Raw genomic sequence first — 22,008 nt, 5'->3', positions numbered from 1 at the left:
CAATGAGTCAACTCTTCGCATGAGGTGGCCAAAGTATTGGAGTTTCAGCTTCAGCATCAGTCCTTCCAATGAACACCCAGGACTGATCTCCTTCAGGATGGACTGGTTGGATCTCTTTGCAGTTCAAGGGACTCTCAAGAGTCGTCTCCAACACCACAGTTCAAAACCATCAATTCTTCAGCGCTCATCTTTCTTCACAGTCCAACTCTCACATCCATACATGACAACTGGAAAAACCATAGCCTTGACTAGACGGACCTTTGTTGACAAAGTAATGTCTCTGCTTTTTAATATGCTATCTAGGTTGGTCATAACTTTCATTCCAAGGAGTAAGTGTCTTTTAATTTCATGGCTGCAATCACCATCTGCAGTGATTTTGGACCCCAGAAAAATAAAGTCAGCTACAGTTTCCAGTGATTCCCCATCTGTTTGCCATGAAGTGATGGGACCAGATGCCATGATCTTAGTTTTCTGAATGTTGAGCTTTAAGCCAACTTTTTCACTCTCCTCTTTCACTTTCATCAAGAGGCTTTTTAGCTCCTCTTCACTTTCTGCCATAAGGGTGGTGTCATCTGCATATCTGAGGTTATTGATATTCCTCGCGGCAATCCTGATTCCAGCTTGTGCTTCTTCCAGCCCAGCGTTTCTCATGATGTACTCTGCATATAAGTTAAATAAGCAGGGTGACAATATACAGCCATGGTGTATTTCTTTTCCTATTTGGAACCAGTCTGTTGTTCCATGTCCAGTTCTAACTGTTGCTTCCTGACCTACTGGAAGAGGCAGGTCAGGTGGTCTGGTATGCCCATCTCTTTCAGAATTTCCCACAGGTATTGTGATCCACACAGTCAAAGGCTTTGGCATAGTCAATAAAGCAGAAATAGATGTTTTTCTGGAACTCTCTTGCTTTTTCCATGATCCAGCGGATGTTGGCAATTTGATCTCTGGTTTCTCTGCCTTTTCTAAAACCAGCTTGAACATCTGGAAGTTCTTAGTTCACATATTGCTGAAGACTGGCGTGGAGAATTTTGAGCATTACTTTACTAGTGTGTGAGACAAGTGCAATTGTGTGGTAGTTTGAGCATTCTTTGGCATTGCCTTTCTTTGGGACTGGAATGAAAACGGACCTTTTCCAGTCCTGGGCCACTGCTGAGTTTTCCAAATTTGCTGGCATATTGAGTGCAGCACTTTTACAGCATCATCTTTCAGGATTTGAAAGAGCTCAACTGGAATTCCATCACCTCCACTAGCTTTGTTCTTAGTGATGCTTTCTAAAGCACACTTGACTTCACATTCCAGGATGTCTGGCTCTAGGTGAGTGATCACACCATCGTGATTATCTGGGTCATGAAGATCCTTTTTGTACAGTTCTTCTGTGTATTCTTGCCACCTCTTCTTAATATCTTCTGCTTCTACTAGGTCCATACCATTTCTGTCCTTTTTCGAGCCCATCTTTGCATGAAATATTCCCTTGGCATCTCTAATTTTCTTGAAGAGATCTCTAATCTTTCCCATTCTGTTGTTTTCCTCTATTTCTTTGCATTGATCGCTAAGGAAGACTTTCTTATCTCTCCTTGCTATTCTTTGGAACTCTGCATTCAAATGGGAATATCTTTCCTTTTCTCCCTTGCTTTTTACTTCTCTTCATTTCACAGCTATTTGTAAGGCCTTCTCAGACAACCATTGTGCCTTTTTGCATTTCTTTTCCATGCGGATGGTATTAATCCCTGTCTCCTGTACAGTGTCACGAACCTCCATCCATAGTTCATCAGGCAGTCTGTCTATCAGATCTAGCAGAAGTCAAATATCAAGCCAAATATCATCCTTATTAACAGGAGCAGCAGCTTTGCCATCATCATCAGCATCACTCGAAGCCCACATTACACAGTTTCATTTTACCTTGATTGAGCTCTACCACTTATTTGGAATATGTTACCTACTCGTTTACTTTACATAAATTTCTTCTTCAAAATGCAGCTAAAATGAAAAAGTATTTGAGGCTCAGCCATGTCCAACTCAATGCAACCCCACCAGGTTCCTCTGTTCATGGAATTCTCTAGGCAAGAATACTGGAGTGGGTTACCACGCCCTCCTCCAGGGGGTCTTCCCAACCCAAGTATCGAACCCAGGTCTCCTGCATTGCATGTAGACTCTTTACCATCTGAGCCATCAGGGAAGCCCAAAAGAGCCTGTTGCCTTCCCACCAGGGAACCTCAGTCTCCCAAGTGACAGGCAGGGATACTCACCATGATGGTAACAAGGACGGCAAGTCTCATCTGAATCTCATCTCTCATCATTCATGATGACCTCACATTGTCTTTGTCATCTTTTTTTTGTCATCTCTTTGTCTTTGTCATGTCTTTGTCATCACTTATCTCTCAACTTTTAAACATATATTGTATTATTACCTGTGCTTTTCCATCTCTTTGACTCTTGGAGACCCAGTGTTATACTGGTATCACCTGTGTCTAGCAATACCTGGTATTAATTGATACTCCAGAAATTCTTATTAACTAATTATGAGCTGATCATTCTCTTAGTTTATTCACTTTTTTATAATCACTTCATTGCCTTTTCACCTAAAGCTTCTCTTCAAACTGCTTCTCCCCAGTAGAGCATCCTTGTTGACGCCCTCCTGAATCATTCTCATATTCCTTGCTGTCCTACAATTTCACATATTTGCCAACCACTTACCTCTCTGGTTTCCCCATGTTGTTGTGTCGTTATGTCATTATTTTTAATTACTCTCAGCTCATAAATAGTCCAGTTTCCCCAGGAGCAGAGTCAAAGAGCTGATATTCTTTGGCACATTATAAGACACCGAGGAAAACAGAAAACTCATCATGGACACCTTGGGAAAGGTAAGTACTACTTTTCAAATAGGTCTATATCATCTTTATTACTTATCCAAAAAGTACACTTTGAAACAAAATTAAGACGTTTTCTCCAAACAGGTTGTCAAAGATTTTCGTGGATACTACTCAATGTTTTCCCATCTATGAAAACTCATGCACTACTGTTAGGAAAATAAATTGAAAGAAACTTACTGGGTGATAGTTTGATAATGTATTAAATGCCTTAAAAATGCGCCTATCATTTAACAAAGCAATTCATTCCAAGGAGATAATTATGCTGCTTTTAGTTATTTATTTAGTCGGTTTCCTAGTATTAGATGTTATGTTCCTTCCAGTGTCATACTCTTAAAAACAATGCTTCATTTTCTCCACATCCTCAACAGCATTTATTGTTTGTAGGTTTCTTATTACGGCCGTTCTGACCGGTATGAGATGGGGTGGGAGACAAGAGGGAAGTCCCACAGGGAGGGACATGTGTATACTTGAGGCTGAGTCCTGCTGGTGTTCGACAGAAGCCAGCAAATGTTGTAAAGCAATTATTCTCCAATAAAATTTTTTTAAAAAAATGCTTCAGTTAATCTGTTTATAAAATCTTAAAAATGCTGATAGTTGGGTACTGGGCTTGAAGTTTCCCCTCCTTTACACTTATCTGAGTTTTCCAAGTTTTTGCCTTGAGTGTGTATCGCTTCTGAAATAGGAGAAGTTTTCCATAAAGTATATAATTTTACTTGCTTTTATTTGAACTTCTTTTGTGGCATTTTCCCCTTTTCTTTGTGTTACAAGACATGTATTATCTCCTCGATTGATTTCTAAGTTTCTCGAAGACGTAATTTACTCAGCTCATAATGTCTTACAGTTACTAGTGCACTAAACTTGCCAATGAAACACCAATAAAATTATGAAGGACTCTAGTACCACCAGATATTAAAAATATCAAAAAGCTATTCACTGAGGTGTCAGTGCAAGAATAGACAGTAAGATAGATTTATGTTTCCAAAAAGAAACTTGTAAATTGAAGAACTTATATAGTAAAGGTGCTAATTTAAGTATAAATGAAAGAAAAATTCATCAGGAGTTCATGCTGAGACAATTCATTTAGATTCTATAAATTTATATTACCCAAAATAATTTGAGGTAGATTTAAGAGTTAAATATTTAAAAATCAAACTATAAAAATCTAGAAATAGGGTGACAAATGGTCTCTATATGGAGAGAAAGTGAAGGACAGGGAAGCCTGGCGTGCTGCCGTGTTCACAGGGTCGCAAAGAACCAACACGACTGAGTGACTGAACGACAAGAATGGAGAGAATTCTCAAAGCACAGAAATGGATTAAATAATAAAGGAAAACATATTTTTATGAGTCAAAATTTTAAAATGTGTGTGTTATGCATGTATATATGAACATATAGCTTCATAAAAAATAAAGGTCAAAAATCAAGACGGAAAAATCATATATGACAAGTTAGTAGACTGCCAGTCACTCCTTTTATGTGTAAACAGATCAAATGATTAGTAAAAAAAATACCAAGATGCAAGTGGATGCTTATGCAAAATATAGGAACCAAACACTCCACATACACAAAAAATATGTATGACTAACATAAACATAAAAAATTTCAACATTCTTAATATTGAAAAATACTAATAAAAATAAATAGCTAGCTTTTTCTGACAGTCACTTTGTTTTTAATGACCACAGTCAATGCTAATGAGAGTAGGAAAAATGATGACATAGATTTTGCTTTATAGTTCAAGGAGTTGTGCCAAATCATTCAAACTTTCTGGAGAGTTAGTTAGAAATCAGTTTCACTCTAACCATGTCTCTATCCTTCCCCTAGTAATTCTTACTTAAGGAAACCAGGCAAGTCAAAGTTATAAACAATATACATTATAATGGTCAAAACAAAGGAAATGATTCTTTTGATTAAGGTAGTTGCTGATTAAGAATATTTGGATATATTCAAATGATGAAATATAAAACAGCTATTTAAAATTATAAAGCATTTTGAAATCATGAGAAAACATTTTAGAACAAGCAAACAGTAAATGTTCAATATATGGTGGCTTTCACTGGCAAAAAACACAACCCTAAAATGTGAAACTGCTCATAAGACATGATCTCTACCATATAAAAATTATTTTAAGAGACTCAAAAGAAATATGCTAAAATTTTACCAGCTTATGTCTGAAATTGCAATGATCTTTTTTCTTTTTTGTGTGATTTTCTTATTGGTACAAATTACAGCAAGTTAGTGTCATTTGTATGATCAGAAGTTAAATGTTATCGCTAAATGATGTCATCTTATTGTCCTTGTGTCAACAGACAATCACATGCCTGGCAGCCATTGCCTGGAAAAAGAACTCTCTTTCACTTGAGAAAGTGGAGGTTGAGCCACCAAAGGCTGGGGAAGTTCGTATTAAGGTAAATTTAAATCTTTGAACTTGTACTTGTGAAGGCAAGTGTAAGGAAATCTTATTTCATGTATCAAAGTTGTTCCCAGTGTTCCAGCACTCCCACTACTGATACTGAAACAGCTAGTCAGTATCCCTGCCTGTATGCTTTCTGGCTGAATTCCAGGCAGAGTAGTAATACAGTGGCTATGCTACAGGAAATGTTTCATTTCTATGATCAATATGAGTGGATTGAGTCTATCCACAGACAAGAAAACTTAGGCTATTAACTGAGAAGTTTTAAAACTTCTCAATGCCAATTAAATCTTGCAGCAGTTAAACTCATTTTACATTACTAACTTAATGTTTTCAATATGTTAGTTTAAAATCAATTTTCCCAGAGGATTGGGAAAACATTCCACAATACTGGGCTAAAATGTTTGGTTTCTCAATGGTGATGCTATGGATACGTGGTCAAAAATCCTTCATTGGATAGAATAGACTCTAATATTGCAAACTAGTTGATGACATAGGGTGTACAGAGTCGATTTCAAAAGACCTAGTTTATTTCCAGATCTGAACGTGCACCATGAGAGTGGGCGAGTCATTTTAAATCTTCGAATCTTCCTTTTCCACATCTTTAAGTGAGTGAAGTCGCTCAGTCGTTTCCGACTCTTTGTGACCCCGTGGACTGTAGCCTACCAGGCTCCTCCATCCATGGGATTCTCCAGGCAAGAATACTGGAGTGGGTTACCGTTTCCTTCTCCAGGGGATCTTCCCGACTCAGGGATCGAACCTCCTGAGCCAGGGGTCGAACCCGGGTCTCCCTCATTGGAGGCAGACGCTTTAACCTCTGAGCCACCAGAGTAATTAGACCTGCCCTGTGTTTCTCTGAATATTATTATAGGGATCAAATGAGGTCATTCATGTAAAAAAATTATTCATAATAAGTCTCAGACAAAAGAAAAATTCCAAACTAATTTATCCTTGGCCACTTAATTCCTCCCCAGATGACATCTACAGGGATCTGTGGTTCTGATGATCATACTATAAAAGGAATAATCACAGTGAAGTATCCCTTCATCCCAGGCCATGAAGGAGCTGGAATTGTGGAGAGTATTGGCGAAGGAGTGAGCTCAGTGAAACCAGGTAGGAAATGGGCCACAAAAACCTCTGCACAAACAACCCACCACCAAAATGCATTAGCATATTTACAGGAGAAATAAGTTGGTTTGCCTCTAAATTGTTTTGCCTAATCACATATCGTGGTAGTAAATGTATCCAGTGATTCCAAGGGTCACACAGTTTCTCCACTGTCAGCGCTAGCAATCCAGAGTGTCAGTGCCTGAGCCAAGTAACTAGTTGAGATAGGACCAGTGTACTTCTAAATAGATTATAATCTCCTAGGAGCAGAGGCTGCTTGTATTATTTCCAAACAAACAATAAAACTATATTATAAACATTAAGCTTGCTAAGTCACTAGATTTTAATTGTTACTGAAACTAAAAGAAATTATAATTACATGACACAATAGAAGTGTTAGCTAAAAAATAAAAAATAAAAGAAGTGTTAGCTAATATGAAAATGGCAATCATATTGCAATATAAATGTATCAAATCAATATAAACTTACACACAATTTTGTTTATCAAATATATGTCAGTAAAAACTTTTTTCTAATGAATTATTTGTCAGCAGAAAGGGAAATTTTATAATCTGGCAAGTTAATTTATTCCGACATAACTGCAGAATTCACAGTTTCCTTTTTTATTGAAATACAGTTGACACACACACAATACTATGCTACAGGAATTTCTTAGCAATCCAGTGGTTAGGACTCCATGCTGTCCTGTCAACAGCCTGGGTTCAATGCCTGATTGGGGAATTAAGATCCTATAAGCCTATACAAATACATATAAGTATGTGTGTATCAGTTCAGTTCAATTCAGTCACTCAGTTGTGTCCAATATTTTGGGACCCCATGGACTATAGCATGCCAGGCTTCCCTGTCCATCTCCAGCTCCCAGAGCTTACTCAAATTCAAGCCCATCAAATTCATGCCATCCAACCATCTCATCCTCTGCCATCCAACCATGTCATCTTCTGTTGTCCCCTTCTCCTCCTGCCTTCAATCTTTCCCATCATCAGGGTCTTATCCAATGAGTCAGTTCTTTGCATCAGGTGGCAAAAGTATTGGCCACAGCTTCAGCATCAGTCTTCCAATGAATATTCAGGACTGATTTCCTTTAGGATGGACTGGTTTGATCTCCTTGCAGTCCAAGGAACTCTCAAGAGTCTTCTCCAACACTACAGTTCAAAACCATCAATTCTTCGGCACTCAACTTTCCTTATAGCCCAACTATCACATCCATATGTGACTACTGGAAAAACCATAGCTTTGACTAGATGGACCTCTGTTGACAAAGTAATGTCTCTGCTTTTTAATATTCTGTCTAGGTGGGTCATAGCTTTTCTTCCAAGGAGCAAGCATCTTTTAATTTCATGGCTGCAGTCACCATCTGCAGTGATTTTGGAGCCCAAGAAAATAAAGTCTGTCACTATTTCCATTGTTTCTCCACCTATTTGCCATGAAATGATGGGACCAGGTGCCATGATCTGAATTTTTGAATGCTGAGCTTTAAGCCAGCTTTTTTCACTTTTCTCTTTCTCTGTCATCAAGAGGCTCTTTAGTTCCTCTTCACTTTCTGCCATAAGGGTGGTATCATCTGCATATCTGAGGTTATTGATATTTCTCCCAGCAATCTTGATTCCAGCTTGTGCTACATCCAACCTGGCATTTCACATGATGTACTCTGCATTTAAATTAGATAAGCAGGGTGACAATATACAGCCTTGATGTACTTCTTTCCCGATTTGGAACCAGTCTGTTGTTCCATGTCCAGTTCTAACTGTTGCTTCCTGACCTGCATACATATGTCTCAGGAGGCAGGTAAAGTAGTCTGGTATTCCCATCTCTTTAAGAATTTCCCACAGTTTGTTGTGATCTACACAGTCAAAAGTTTTAGCATAATCAATAAAGCAGAAGTAGATGTTTTTCTGGAATTCTCTTGCTTTTTCTATGATCCAACGAATGTTGGCATTTTGATCTCTGGTTCCTCAGACTGTGTTCATTAATTCTCTTCACCTTCCCAGCCTGTAACCCTGGGTCCCAGGAGGGTTAATTATTGGACCTACACATAATCAGTATGCTCTCTAGAACTGTGCAACCTAAAAAACCACCCTCTGTAGTAAGCGCTCCAGGAGCAGCCTCTCTCTGCAGAAAGAAAGCTATTCCTTTTACTCTCTGAACTGAGAATATCTTGAACCACAGCCCCCTAAAGAAAACATGTCATAGACCTGCTGTGGGTCTATGTGCCATCATGGGGCAGGTAGGCTCAATAGAAAGGTCTCTGCTGTTATCCAGCTTCAGGCAGGTAACGACCTCTGCGGACTTAAATCTCTCAAAGGAAAACCAAAAGGTTAGAATAGATGACATCTCTAAGGGTCATTCCCAGTTTTATTAGTTTATTTCCAGAGTAAAAGCAGACCTACAATTATCTATCCAGCAAGGAATATCCCCATATTTCCATCATTTGTCCAAAATAATAATGGGATTTCTGAAACCAGGTTATAGGATTTTTCCTCCAAAATAGCCATGGGATATGTTATACTTGTCATAATCTGTCCGCAGCAAGTTATCAAATCATTCAATGAAGTTTTTATCACCGCACTATTGTGTTTCAATAATATTTGAAACTAATGATTTTTTTTCCCTATATATAGGAGATAAAGTCCTCACACTTCCTCTTCCACAGTGTAGAGAATGCAGCGCCTGCTTGCATCCCAAGGGAAACTTCTGTGAGAAGCAAGAGTTAGTAGATTTGCCCATCTTTTGTTTATCTTGTCACTTTTTATTAAATCGCTTATATTGTGCAAGCACTGACCTGGAGCTAAAGGTGTTCATTTCTCTCCTTACAACTCTGTGTTTCTGGGTTGCTGCTGTGCCCGTCCGTGTCATGGCTGAACAGCCTTCTGCCCTCTTCTGGATTAATGCTGGATGGTACAAGCAGGTTTACCTGCAAAGGAGAAAAGATCTACCACTGTTTCCGCGCAAGTACATTCACCGAATATACTGTTGTGCCTGAGATTTCGGTGGTAAAAATTGATGCTGCTGCTCCCATGGATAAAATTTGTATCATAAGCTGTGAGGTGCCTACAGGATACGGGGCTGCTGTTCACTCTGCCCAGGTGAGGAAAACAGCTGTGTGTTAGTATGTTACAGTGATCTGCCGAGAAAACATAAAAACAAGACCAAAACAGTCCAAATGTTTCAACTGGGGTCTATAGTTCCAAAAGCCTCAATGGTTGTTTTTGTTTGTTTTCTTAATTATACAAGTGTCCAGATGTGATTCCTAACACAAACATGACTTGTGAATTTGTAGGTCACTCCTGGTTCTACCTGTGTGGTCTTTGGACTTGGAGGAATTGGCTCAGCTATTGTCATGGGCTGTAAAGCCTCTGGTGCTTCTAGAATCATTGGAGTTGATATCAACGAGGAAAAATTTCCTCGGGCAAAAGCATTAGGGGTCACAGATTTTCTCAACCCTTCGAATCTCAAGAAGCCCGTCCAGGAGGTGGTCAAGGAGATGACAGGCACCGGTGTTGACTTTGCCTTTGAGGCCATCGGACTCACAGAAACCATGGTGTGTGGGTTCGGGTCACAGTGAGTAGAAGCAGATCTGTAGGTTTGGTTCTAGACCAGCACAATTAAGTGAACATTGTAATAAAATGAGTCAAGTAATTTTCTGGTTTTCCACCACACATAAAAATTACATTTATACTATACTGTAGTCTATTAGTATGCAATAGCATTTTGTCTAAGAAAAAACAATGTACACACCTTAATTTTAAAACAGTTTATTGCTAAAATATGCTAATCATCTGAGCCTTCAGTGAGAGTCATTATCTTTTTTAATAGTAACAAAGATCACTGATTACATATCATAATAAGAAATATAATAGTGAAAATGTTTGAAATACTGTGAGAATTACCAAATGTGACACAGACAAAAAAGAAGCAAATGCTGTTGGAAAAAATGTGCTGATAGACTTACTCAACACAGGGTTGCCACAAACCTTCAATCTGTGAAAAATGCAATATCTGCAAAATGGAAAACACAGTAAAATGAATTTTGTCTATAGATGCTTGCTTAGTGGGTGGGAACACACTATGTATAAAACTCCCCTGAACACATGTTTTGGACCTGTGGACCCCAAACCTAAAAATGGAATGTATAGTCACTCTAAAATATCCATCTTAAAAATAAAAGCAATATATACTTTAAAGATATGACACTATAATATATGAAGTTTAAATAAGCACTATTTCCTTTCCTGTAGTCCTAGCTCTTTATCCACGAACATGTTTTTATATTTAAGTATCAACATTATGTAATTCACATATGATATTCATGTGTGTTCTGTTTCAGAACCATTCATCATTTGAAAAATGAGCCTATGCACCAGTATGTTAAGTTCAGGGAGAATAAAGTAGACCCTACACTCTTGGAACTGACAGAATAGAGGAAAGAATTAGGCATTCGATTCATTTCAGAGTGTATCTAACGTACATGATCAAAGGGTGAAGGAAGTAGATGCACTGATGTAACAGGAAAGAGACATAGGCAAAATGCAGGAAGGGGAGAGATAGAAGGTTAAGAACCAGAAAAGAAGTAAAATAGATTGACCTGAAGTATACTCTACACCCTTAAAAAACTGGATTTTTTTTTAATGAAGCTTCACACACACATATGTATATATTTGTTTTGTTTAAATATAAATGAACTAAACAGTGTCATACAAGTGAGAAGGTCAGGCAAAGAATAATAGTGTGTGTGGTCTTTGAAGTGGCAGGTAATTTTATTAAATAAACACACAGTACTTACTCTGTGCCAGATAACATTGTAAATGTTTTAATCACTTAAGCCTTATAACAAATCTATGACATAGGTGGTATTATTCTTCTTTTTACAAATAGACATAGGGAGGTTAAGTAACTTGCCTAAAGTCACACGGCAGCAGGGTCTTTGCCACTTTACTCTAAACTCTTTACCACTAAACTCTACTGGTTCTCTAATGAGATTCCATCACTGGCAGTGTTGAAAGCTGAGCTCAAAGTAAGTAGCATCTGCCCAGGAAAAGGTCTGAAATCTAGGAATCCACAATTCCTTCCAACACTGCAGATAGTTGCTACTTACATATGGGCATCTACTTACAGTCATTATTCTCATTATCAGGTTGCTGCTTGGGACTCCTGCAACCTGAGCCATGGTGTCTGTATAATCACTGGGGTGTCTGCACCAAATTTAAAGTTTTCCCTTTCTGGTCAAACAGTTTTCACTGGACGGACACTGAAGGGTGCGTGTTTAGGAGGTAAGTCAGTTGCTTTTGCTTTCACGAAACCTCTTTCAACTTTGTCAGTTCAGCTCAGTTCAGTCACTCAGTCTTGTCCAACTCTTTGCGATCCCATGAATCGCAGCACGCCAGGCCTCCCTGTCCATCACCAACTCCCGGAGTTTACTCAAACTCATGCCCATCAAGTCGGTGATGCCATCCAGCCATCTCATCCTCTGTCGTCCCCTTCTCCTCCTGCCCCCAATCCTTCCCAGCATCAAAGGACTTTTCCAATGAGTCAACTCTTCGCATGAGGTGGACAAAGTATTGGAGTTTCAGCTTCAGCATCAGTCCTTCCAATGAACACCCAGGACTGATCTCCTTTAGGATGGACTGGTTGGATCTCCTTGCAGTCCAAGGGACTCTCAAGAGTCTTCTCCAACACCACAGTTCAAAACCATCAATTTTTCAGTGCTCAGCTTTCTTCACAGTCCAACTCTCACATCCATACATGACCACTGGAAAAACCATAGCCTTGACCAGATGGACCTTTGTTGGCAAATAATGTCTCTGCTTTTTAATATGCTATCTAGGTTGGTCATAACTTTCCTTCCAAGGAGTAAGCGTCTTTTAATTTCATGGCTGCAGTCACCATCTGCAGTGATTTTGGAGCCCCAAAAAATAAAGTCTGACACGGTTTCCACTGTCTCCCTATCTATTTCCCATGAGGTGATGGGACCAGATGCCATGGTCTTAGTTTTCTGAATGTTGAGCTTTAAGCCAACTTTTTCACTCTCCTCTTTCACTTTCAACTTTGTAGAAACATGTAATTCAAAATTTTCCTCCTTGGGGAAACAGACCTATAATGGTATAAGTTTTCAAAGACTTCCCCTCCAATGAATTGGTATATTTTGCAGATCAATTTTAGCCAATTTAATTAAATAGGTTTTTTTTTTTACATTTAAATAAAATTTTTTATCTCCTACAAAATAGTTTCTGGGTTTTCCCAGTGTTTGGAATAATTCAGCTAAGTTCAGTTCTGCACTGGTGGACTCAAAGTTTGTTGTGCTATTTTAACAGCAAGGCTTTCTGAATAATTACATGTACCAACTTGGTATTTGGCACTGATATTTGTCTTCCCATAGGAGCCCTTATTTCTGAGCAGTACTGACTAATAGCTTTACTAAATTAATATTTCCATCTCCATCCATTGCTCTGATCAAAAGTTCCCATGCCATCTCAATGTGTGTGAATAGAGAGATGAGGAAATAGTTGTATAATGTTAAACCCAGGAGGTGGGCTGGAGACTGCTACTTTATTTTTAATTAGTTTTTAACCCAATAACATGTGAATATTGACCCAATTTTTTTCCAAAGGTGTTCTAGGTAACAGAACTGTCTGTAGCAGCCACACTTAGCAACAAAAGCCAACAACTTCTGATGTACAAATGAACTCATCAATGGCAAATTTTCAGAATAGTTTACCCATCTCCACAACATACTGATTTTTCTTTTGGTTAGTTTGATATTTCTCAAATCTTATTACTTATTTTTATTTTGCAGATTATAAAACCAGAGACTGTTTTCCCCAACTAGTGACTGCTTACCTACAAAATAAAATTAATATAGATCCATTAATAACCCATCAGTTGCCTTTTGACCAACTCCACAAAGCTTTCGAGGTGTATCATGCTGGAAAAACGTGAGTGTTTTCTTTGATGAATTTCTGTACCCTGAACTCACAGAAAAAATGACTTCTCAAACATTCCTAAGTGGTTTTGTGAAAAAAAGATGACTACCTGAAGACCTTCAATATCTTTCATATACTCTATCCTATTTCCTGTTGTCACAAGGATAAGAAAAGGTTTTATCTGCAAGTTCCTCTTCGGGAAAGACCTGTATTAACTTATCTCAAAGAAATGTTTGAGGAGGCAGTCTACTCCACATCAGTCAATTATGCATTATTTTTCTGATTAGAGAAATAATCTAGAATAAATAAGCTGATGTTACTGGCATCATAAAATCTTACAAGGACCTTCAAGGCAAAGGTTCAGACTCTACCTAGGGCACAAAGCCTTTCTACATAATTTCCTGACAAATGTCAGTCTGCTCCAGCTAGCATACTTTTAGGGATGAAGTGTTTACTCACTGTGTTCATGTATGCACTCAATGCATGTTGAGTGATGGTACACTCTTTGCCAGGACTGTCCTGAGTTCTGGGGACAGTGGGGAGCAAGTAACAAGGAGTAAATGAGAAATTACTTCTGTGATGAATTCTTTGACTTTCTAATTCTGGTTCTTAAGAACATCTCTCTTTCCTATTCTCTCCCCACTTCTCTACCTATATCTTTTGTTTGTTTTATGATTTCTTTTTATTTTAAGATAGGAATTTAAATTTTAGCCTGCTATATACCTTGTTGGTTTAGACCTAGCATGTCAGCCCATTTAAATCAAGAATGAAGAGCCAAGAAAACTCATCTAAAATTTTAGAAACAAATAATAGAGGAGGGGAATGGATCTAGCAGATAGTAGACACACTACAAACAGAAAGGATCTAAGGGATCCTTTTAGACATGGTATTAGATTCTAAGATTGATGGGAGCTGATCAGAAGCTGTAGCAAAGGGTTTGGATGTCTTTGTGATTAAGTAGCCAGAAGGAATGGTGCTCAAAGTTGGGGTCTTCCTGTTATAGCTGATTTGGGATCCTGCTTTCACCCCATCCTATATTTCTTATAGGTAAACTAGATGAAGGTGGAGTGGGGTGGGGATAGGCAACTAAGTCTTTCAATACAGTGCATAATTGCTTTGCTGATATCACTGTTTCTCAAGGAATTCAGTTGCTTTATTATTACACTTTTATGTTTCAGGATCCGCTGTGTTCTGCTGTTCTGAGATCCCAAATAATGAAAGGTGCAAGGATATCCTTGGGAGTTTATTCCTTTCCTGTTTCACCTCCCTGATTGTTCCAGTGCAGTGAAAAGAGCAGCAAAAATATGGAAATGCAGTCTGATTGTAAAAATGAAACAAGTGCACCTTGAATTTAATTATAATAAAATAACCTCTTAGAGAACAGATGTTATACAATTCATTTTATGACATTAAAAAAAGGGATGGTGGGATTTGATTTATAATAATAGTGATATGTCCATCAACCCAACTGATCTCTGTCATTAGTCCACGAAAGCTGTCCCTGAGTTATCCCTTATTCCTATTCTCAATATACAGATTTCTCTATATCTTTCACACCACTCCAGGGTTTACATGATTTTGCTGTTTCTACAACACATGGGGTCTCATAAATTCTTGGAAGGCTCTCTCGGGACACAGTGAGCCATTTTCTATCCTGGGGTCTTCATACCATCCTATGCCTACAATGCCCACGACACGCTGAGGCACAGTTCCCATCTGCTTTCAAACATACAAGCATATCTGGAAATCTTGCCACCTGCACCCCGAGGAAGCATGTGTAGGACTCTTTAAGAGAAACTCACCTAGGACCTCATAACTTCCTTTTCAAGTCTTTTTCTCTTCACTAAACAAATATAATTGTTTCCTCAGTCATTTACATTCTCCTTAAACTTTTGCTGTTGAAACAAAGAAATCACAAGGAAAATTTCTTTTATAATCTTGTTTCATTTGTAATATCGCTTTCTGAGATTTGAGCTCAAAATGTCCAGCTGACTTAATGAGGGAAGGTCCAAGAATTTTAAAAAAACACATGAAGATTTTTCTTAAGTGAATACTTTAAATATAATCCTGCCAGTCTATCTCTGTCACCTTAACAAACCCTTCCCTCTCTGAGTATCAGCTGCTACATTGTCAAGTGGGAAAAGAAGAGTAATGTTATAAGATGATTTTTAAAACTGGAGATCACATGTATAAATGAAGAAATAAAATGAAAACATGTATAAAATTTTAAAGAATAGAATAATTGGGATCTAAGAAAAAGGAAAAGATAAGGCAAAGAAATTAAGAAATTTTAAACCAAGAATTTAAGAATAAAAATTATAGAATTCAAACATTCTGAAAAACAGAAAGACAAGGCTAGGAGAAATTGAGTTTCAAAAGAATAAAATAACTACTTTGTTACATAGATAAAAGCTATCAATGTGACCTAAAATCATGAGGAAAAAAATTAGTAACAGAATGTATTCTTAACAAAATACAACTGGAAAAATAAAAGAGCTGATACCAGAGTTGTATCAGAAGCTTGGGGTTGGAAATACCCAGCTACCAAGAACTGTCCCCCAAGCTGGAAGACTTCTATACTTGAACAGAAGCTTGGAAAGAAAAACAAAAACAAAAACCCCATGAAACACACAGCAGGGCCAGGAGAAAGATGCACTTAGATGGAAGGCTTTTTCCTGAACCTCACTGTCCCCAGACACTATTAGAGAGACACTTATGTTGATTCTATTGCATCAAAATTGTTGCTGCCTCTTTTTTTGTTTCTTTTTGTTGGGAGCATGGTGCAACATGCAGGATCTTAGTTCCCTAACCAGGGATGGAACCCTTGTCCTCTGCATTGGGAGCATGAGGTCTTAACCACCTGACCACTAGGAAAGTCCTTGTTGCCTCTTACCAGTCTTTTCCTCTGTGATTGATCTTTGGACAATTCTATAAAAGGAGTCCTAGTTAGGCATATTTCTGTAGCTTTCATAATATCTCTTTTCTACCTCCTAGCTTTTAGGGTGTTTCCTTCTATTTCTGACACTGTCTTCAAAATGTCTCCAGTTATTTTTGTGAAAACATTATTTCACACATTCACTTCTGCTTTTTTTGTAGCCAGTTGTCTCATGCTCTATCCCCCCAGGACAGTTGAGTGGGTTTTATATTTTGTTTGCTTTTGAAATAAAATGGACAAAGAATTATTAATTTCATGGCATCTTTCTCAGATTTCAAGAAGTCAGAGTGCTAGGGGGTCATTATTTCTCTTGTGAGATCACAATAGCACCATCACACTTTATTAAGAGTATCTCCTGGTTTACTGTTTAGGGCAAATCATATCTGTATTCCCTGTATCTGGTACAAAGTAAGTGCTCAATGAATTTTTTTGGAAGAATAAATCACAAAAAATCCATGAAAAGTTAAGAAGTTTTGCTCAATGCTTTAGGCTAAAACAAAGATTATTTTCAGAAATAAAGAAGGCAGAGAAGCAGAAGGAAAGGAGAATAATTCTCTGAGAACCTCCAATTCAGAAAGCCTCAGAATAATGAAGATGTAGGAAGAAGAGATGATAGAACAAAGCTAAAATGGATGAGAATTTGTGTCCACTGTTATGTTTAAAGGTAAAGATTAACCGCTGCCTTTCTGATGATTTCAATTTTTATCCACTATATACAATGGATGCTAGAAGGTCAGAGAGTTATATAAACTTCCTAAATAAGCCACCAGAGTATAACTGAGTACTTACTAAATACCAGCCACTGTGCTAAGTACTTCACGATCATCATATAATCTTCATCTTGGCTCTATGTGTTCGGGAATATTATCTCCATTTCACAGATGAAGTAACTAATATACAGAGAGACTGATTAATTTGCTCACTATGAAAGCTATGTGACAAAACAAAGACTGAAGTCTAAGCAATATAAAGGCTGTGCTCTAAGTCATTTTTCTTTATTACCATTTAGCAAGGAGTTCATAAATAATAAGGCTACTTAATATTTATTATTGTGAAAGTAAAAGTGTTTGTCACTCAGTTGTGTCCAACTCTTTGTGGCCCCATGGACTGTAGCCCACCAGGTCCTCTGTCCATGGGATTTTTCAGGCAAGAATGCTGGAGTGGGTTGCCATTTCCTTCTCCAGGAGATCTTCCTGACCCAAGGTTGGAACCTGGTGTCCTGCATTGCAAGCAGATTCTTTACCATCTGAGCCACCAGGGAAGCCCAATTATTATTATTATTATTATTATTTCTATATTTGTGGTATAAATAAATTGCTATGAGAAAAGCACAATGGATATGATCTTGTGACACAAAAGCTCCAAAAACTGAGTAGACCGTGAAAAGATAGACTGAATTCATTTCAGACTGTGAAGGAAATGGGACAGTAGAGAATGGAAGGAACAGGCAGTCAGGGATTCTTTTTCATGCTGTGAGTTTAAAAAAAGGAAAGAACTGAGGCTTGATGTTTCAGCAGCTCTGCTTTTAAAATGCAACCTAAGTACATATGGATATGGACATAGATGCAGATATGTATATGGATATGGGACTCCTGACTGTCCAGGCATTCTTCCCAAGCTCACAGGACAGAAAACCACAAGTGAGACCCAACTAGCTAACTTTCATTTCTTACTTCTCACAATTGATATAGAGATTGAATAGAGGTGAAAAGAAAACAGTATATATGACTTTAATCAGATTTGCCTCCTCTCTCCTTGTCAATATATTCTATGACTATAGTAAACCTGTGAAGTACTGTTAATTCTTGGTGTTTTCAGCTGCACCATAAACTGGCTGTCTAATATCTCTATGTGTGTGCTCAGTTGTGTCCAACTCTTTGCAACTCCATGGACTGTAGCCCACCAATTCCTCTGTCCACGGGATTTCCCAGGTAAGAATATTGGAGTGGGTTGCCATTTTCTTCTCCAGGGATCTTGCCAATATGGGGATCAAACCCATGTCTCCTGAGTTTCCGGCACTGGCAGGCAGATTCTTTACCACCAGTACCTCTTGGGAAGCCCCCCAGCTAGCTAATATCTCACAAAACTATTTTTCATTCCTCTAATCTGGGTTGTAAGAACGATGAAGATATTTTACCTTTCACTTTACTTCTTATGTACTAATATGAATTTTTAGTATAAGCATGCATAACTGAAATATACAGAAGTGAGGTAAAAACACAAGTGAGTACATGGATTTTCAAAATATACATGGCCTTGAAATCTAACTCCTGAAAGGTGATGCTGTGAAAGTGCTGCGCTGAATATGCCAGCAAATTTGGGAAACTCCACAGTGGCCACAGGACTGGAAAAGTCAGTTTGCATTCCAATCCCAAAGAAAGACAATGCCAAAGAATGCTCAAACTACCTCACAATTGCACTCATCTCACATGCTAGCAAAGTAAAGCTCAAAATTCTCCAAGCCAGGCTTCAACAGTACATGAACTGGCCTTGAACCACAGCTAAATAATATCTTTAGGTTATGAGACTCTGCTAAATATAACATTGACTTTTGAAAGTTTCAGACATAAAACAAAAGAAAATTGAATAGTCAAATGTAGCTTTGTTAAAAAATAAAAATTGTGAAGTATTCTAAATGGAAGGGACCTGAACATGCGTTGATTTCATTAACCAGTGGAGCTCATATACCCCACAAAGCATAGCTTTAAATGATACAAGTAACTAAAGCCAATGTTCAACATGTTATACTAATATTGGCTCAAGTTCCCAATTTTAAAAAACCTGGGGATGTGCCTGTAATGAATAGGAAACTTGCTTATCTTGTTTGCCTTTTAAATAACTATCTCAGTTATCTGAGATATCTCAGTTATCTGAGTGATTCTCTCAGAATCTTGTTCACAGTAGAGGATCAACTGTTATTTACAATAATGAATTAACAAATCCATGGACATGAGGAGGCCACTTTTTCTGAAGTGGAGGGACAATATCTGAAGTCCGGTCATAGGTGAACTATTACCATGTTTTCAATTATTAAAACAGAACATAAATTTTCATAGAAAAAAGTGGTTTTTAAACAATAAACCAATACTAGTAACTCAGATATTTCCCAAATCTATCTTTTATTCTGTTTTTTTATCTGCCATATGCCTAATAAATACATATGCCACATTGTTCTTGAACTGGAGACATGGTGATCAACAAGGAAAATAAGATCCCAAGTTTTATTTTCCAGGTATATGGGGAGTGACAGAATGAACAAGTGAATAAATAAATGAACAGGTTATGAAGGGAGTTATAAAGAAAATAAAAGAGGGTGATGTACCAGAGAATATCTGAGAAAAATATTCTTGATTGGGTGATCAGTGTATGTGTGGGAAGAATGAATACGAACACATTCAGGATTCTGGGTCTAATAACTGAAAATCTTGTACCAAAAAACCACATAGAAGCATAGAATTTTTAGAACTGGAAGTTAAAGGAGATACTACAGTCCAATGTCCTCATTTCAAGGACAAGAAGACTGAAGTCTGGAAAGTTAAGAACCCTTTATAACAGGAAAATTTAATTCAAAGTGAGTCTGTACAACACAGTTCAGACCTTTTTACTTCCAGTTCAGAAATATATTCTCTTTATTAAAATTGAAGCATTTATAATGGTTACAAAAGGAGAAAGACTAGGGGAGGGATAAATTAGGAGTTTGGAGTTAACATACACACACTACTATACATAAAATAGATAATTAACAAGGACCTAGTGCACAGCACAGAGAACTCTACTCAATATTCTGTAATAACCTATATGAGAAAAGAATCTGAAGAAGAATGGATATGTGTGTATGTGTAACTGAATCACTTTGCTGTACACCTAAAACTAACACAACATTGTAAATCTACTTCACTATAAAATGCAAATAAGGTGAAAAGATAAATAAAGTTACACTATAGATGAAAAATAAAATGTTCAAATATTAAAAAAGAAAAAAATCAAATCATTTGTAGAACTGCTTCCTAAAAAGAATTTACTTTTGTCAGTTTCCTTTTGGTGGTTTTGAAGTACTTAGCACAAAACAGGCACAGAAAAAGTGAGATGAACCACACTGGATTACCTACAATAAATGACTTGATATAGCTGCTTTAACTGTCAATCAGGTAGACGTGCTGTGAATGCAAGGATGGAGAAGGGGTAAGGAGAAAGCAGTTATTTGTAATATATATCCAGGCACACTGGTAAATGGAGTTGTGGCAGGCAGAATTCCAAAACATCTTCCATACTCAACCAAGATTTCCTGTGAATTAGATGACTATTATCTCCATGATTATGTTACATGAATAACTAGGGGCTTCCCTAGTGGCTCAGATGGTAAAGCATCTGCCTGCAATGCGGGAGTCCCGGGTTCTATCCCTGGGTCAGGGAGACCCCCTGGAGAAGGAAATGGCAGCTCACTCCAGTATTCTTGCCTGGAAAATTCCAAGGACAGAGGAACCTGGTGGGCTACACAGTCCATGGGGTCGCAAAGAGTTGGACACAACTGAGAAACTTCACTTTCTTTCTTTATGTTAACCTGGCCAAAGGAGACTATCTAAATTGGCTTGATCTAATTACAAGAGCACTTAAAAACAGAGGGAGAAATCTGAGAGATTTGAAACATAAGGATTCAATGCACTGATGCTGGCTTGAAGATGGAGGTGCCATGTGCAAGGGCTGTAGCTAACCTCTGAGAACCAAGAGTGAACCCTGGGTGGCAGCCATCAAGGAAATGAGGCCTTAGTCCTACATTTACAAGGAAATTAATTCTGCCAATAAACAGAATGAGCTTAGAAGAAGATTCTTTCCCAGAGTCTAAAGATTAAGAGCCCAGCCCAGCCAATCACCTTGATGCTGGCCTTCGAGGACCCAGTTGAGCCTGCCTAGACTTCTGACCCACATTGCTGTCAACTAATAAGTGGGTGTTGTTTTAAGCCACTGCATCTGTGAGGTTTTCTCTTTATTTTGTTACATACACACACAAAAAGATGCAGCTGTCAACTTAATTGGTCATATTTAAACCACAATAAGGACATAAAGAGGAGGGTGTTACTAGCTCCCTTTTTCAAATGAGAAAAATAAGAGACACAGGGACATTAGGTGACTTGCCCAAGGTCACACATAGTTTGACTCTTTTTGCAAAGAAGATAATGTCATGTTGAGTACGTAGGTAGTTAGCCCTCAGAACAACTTGACAATATTTTAAACTAGAAAACCAGTTATTCTAACTAATTTTTCTAATGCATAGATTGGTAAAAATTAGACATTTTACAAACTCTATGTGTTTCATTTGGCTCAGTAGTAAAGAATTTGCCTGACATTTCAGGAGACGTAGATTTGATCCCTGGGTCAGGAAAATTCCCCTGAGGAAAGAAGTGGCAACCCACTCCAGTTTTCTTGCCTGGGAAATTACAAGGCCAGAGAAGACTGGCGGGCTACAGCCCATGGGGTCACAAAAGAGTTGGGCAAGACTGAGCAACTAAACAGCAACAAACGTATCTCATTTGGATGTCTAGAAGCCTATATTTGTGTTCTTTTTATCACTTCCTTTTAAGTATTAAATTTAAAATTAAAAAAAAATCCAGTATTATTGAAAGTCAATAGGTTTATCGTAATTAGAAGATAACAAAGATTAAAAAAAATTTTAATAAAAATAATTAAGGCATTAAGAAGAAAAGCTTTCAAAAAAAAAGAGAAGACAAAAACACCCCACAGAAATGA

The 22,008-nt window shown here is 37.8% G+C and overlaps 1 protein-coding gene across 1 annotated transcript; it reads left to right on the top strand.

The window, feature by feature from the left end:
• The first annotated feature begins 2,772 nt into the window (after nucleotides 1-2,772).
• LOC122422248 (alcohol dehydrogenase 1-like) lies at nucleotides 2,773-14,709 on the top strand. The gene is made up of 9 exons (XM_043438601.1): nucleotides 2,773-2,861; nucleotides 5,180-5,278; nucleotides 6,258-6,396; nucleotides 9,030-9,117; nucleotides 9,275-9,494; nucleotides 9,689-9,949; nucleotides 11,543-11,678; nucleotides 13,202-13,340; nucleotides 14,507-14,709. Exons 1-9 carry the CDS (start codon nucleotides 2,844-2,846, stop codon nucleotides 14,529-14,531), a joined length of 1,125 nt encoding a protein of 374 aa, XP_043294536.1. The 5' UTR covers nucleotides 2,773-2,843; the 3' UTR covers nucleotides 14,532-14,709.
• The last annotated feature ends 7,299 nt before the right edge of the window (nucleotides 14,710-22,008 follow it).

The sequence above is a fragment of the Cervus canadensis genome, chromosome 19 (genome assembly GCF_019320065.1).
Source record: "Cervus canadensis isolate Bull #8, Minnesota chromosome 19, ASM1932006v1, whole genome shotgun sequence".
In the NCBI taxonomy this organism is placed as follows: Eukaryota; Metazoa; Chordata; class Mammalia; order Artiodactyla; family Cervidae; genus Cervus; species Cervus canadensis.
The sequence above is the reverse complement of the archived record's forward strand: the minus strand, read 5'-3'. Positions and strand labels throughout refer to the sequence as shown.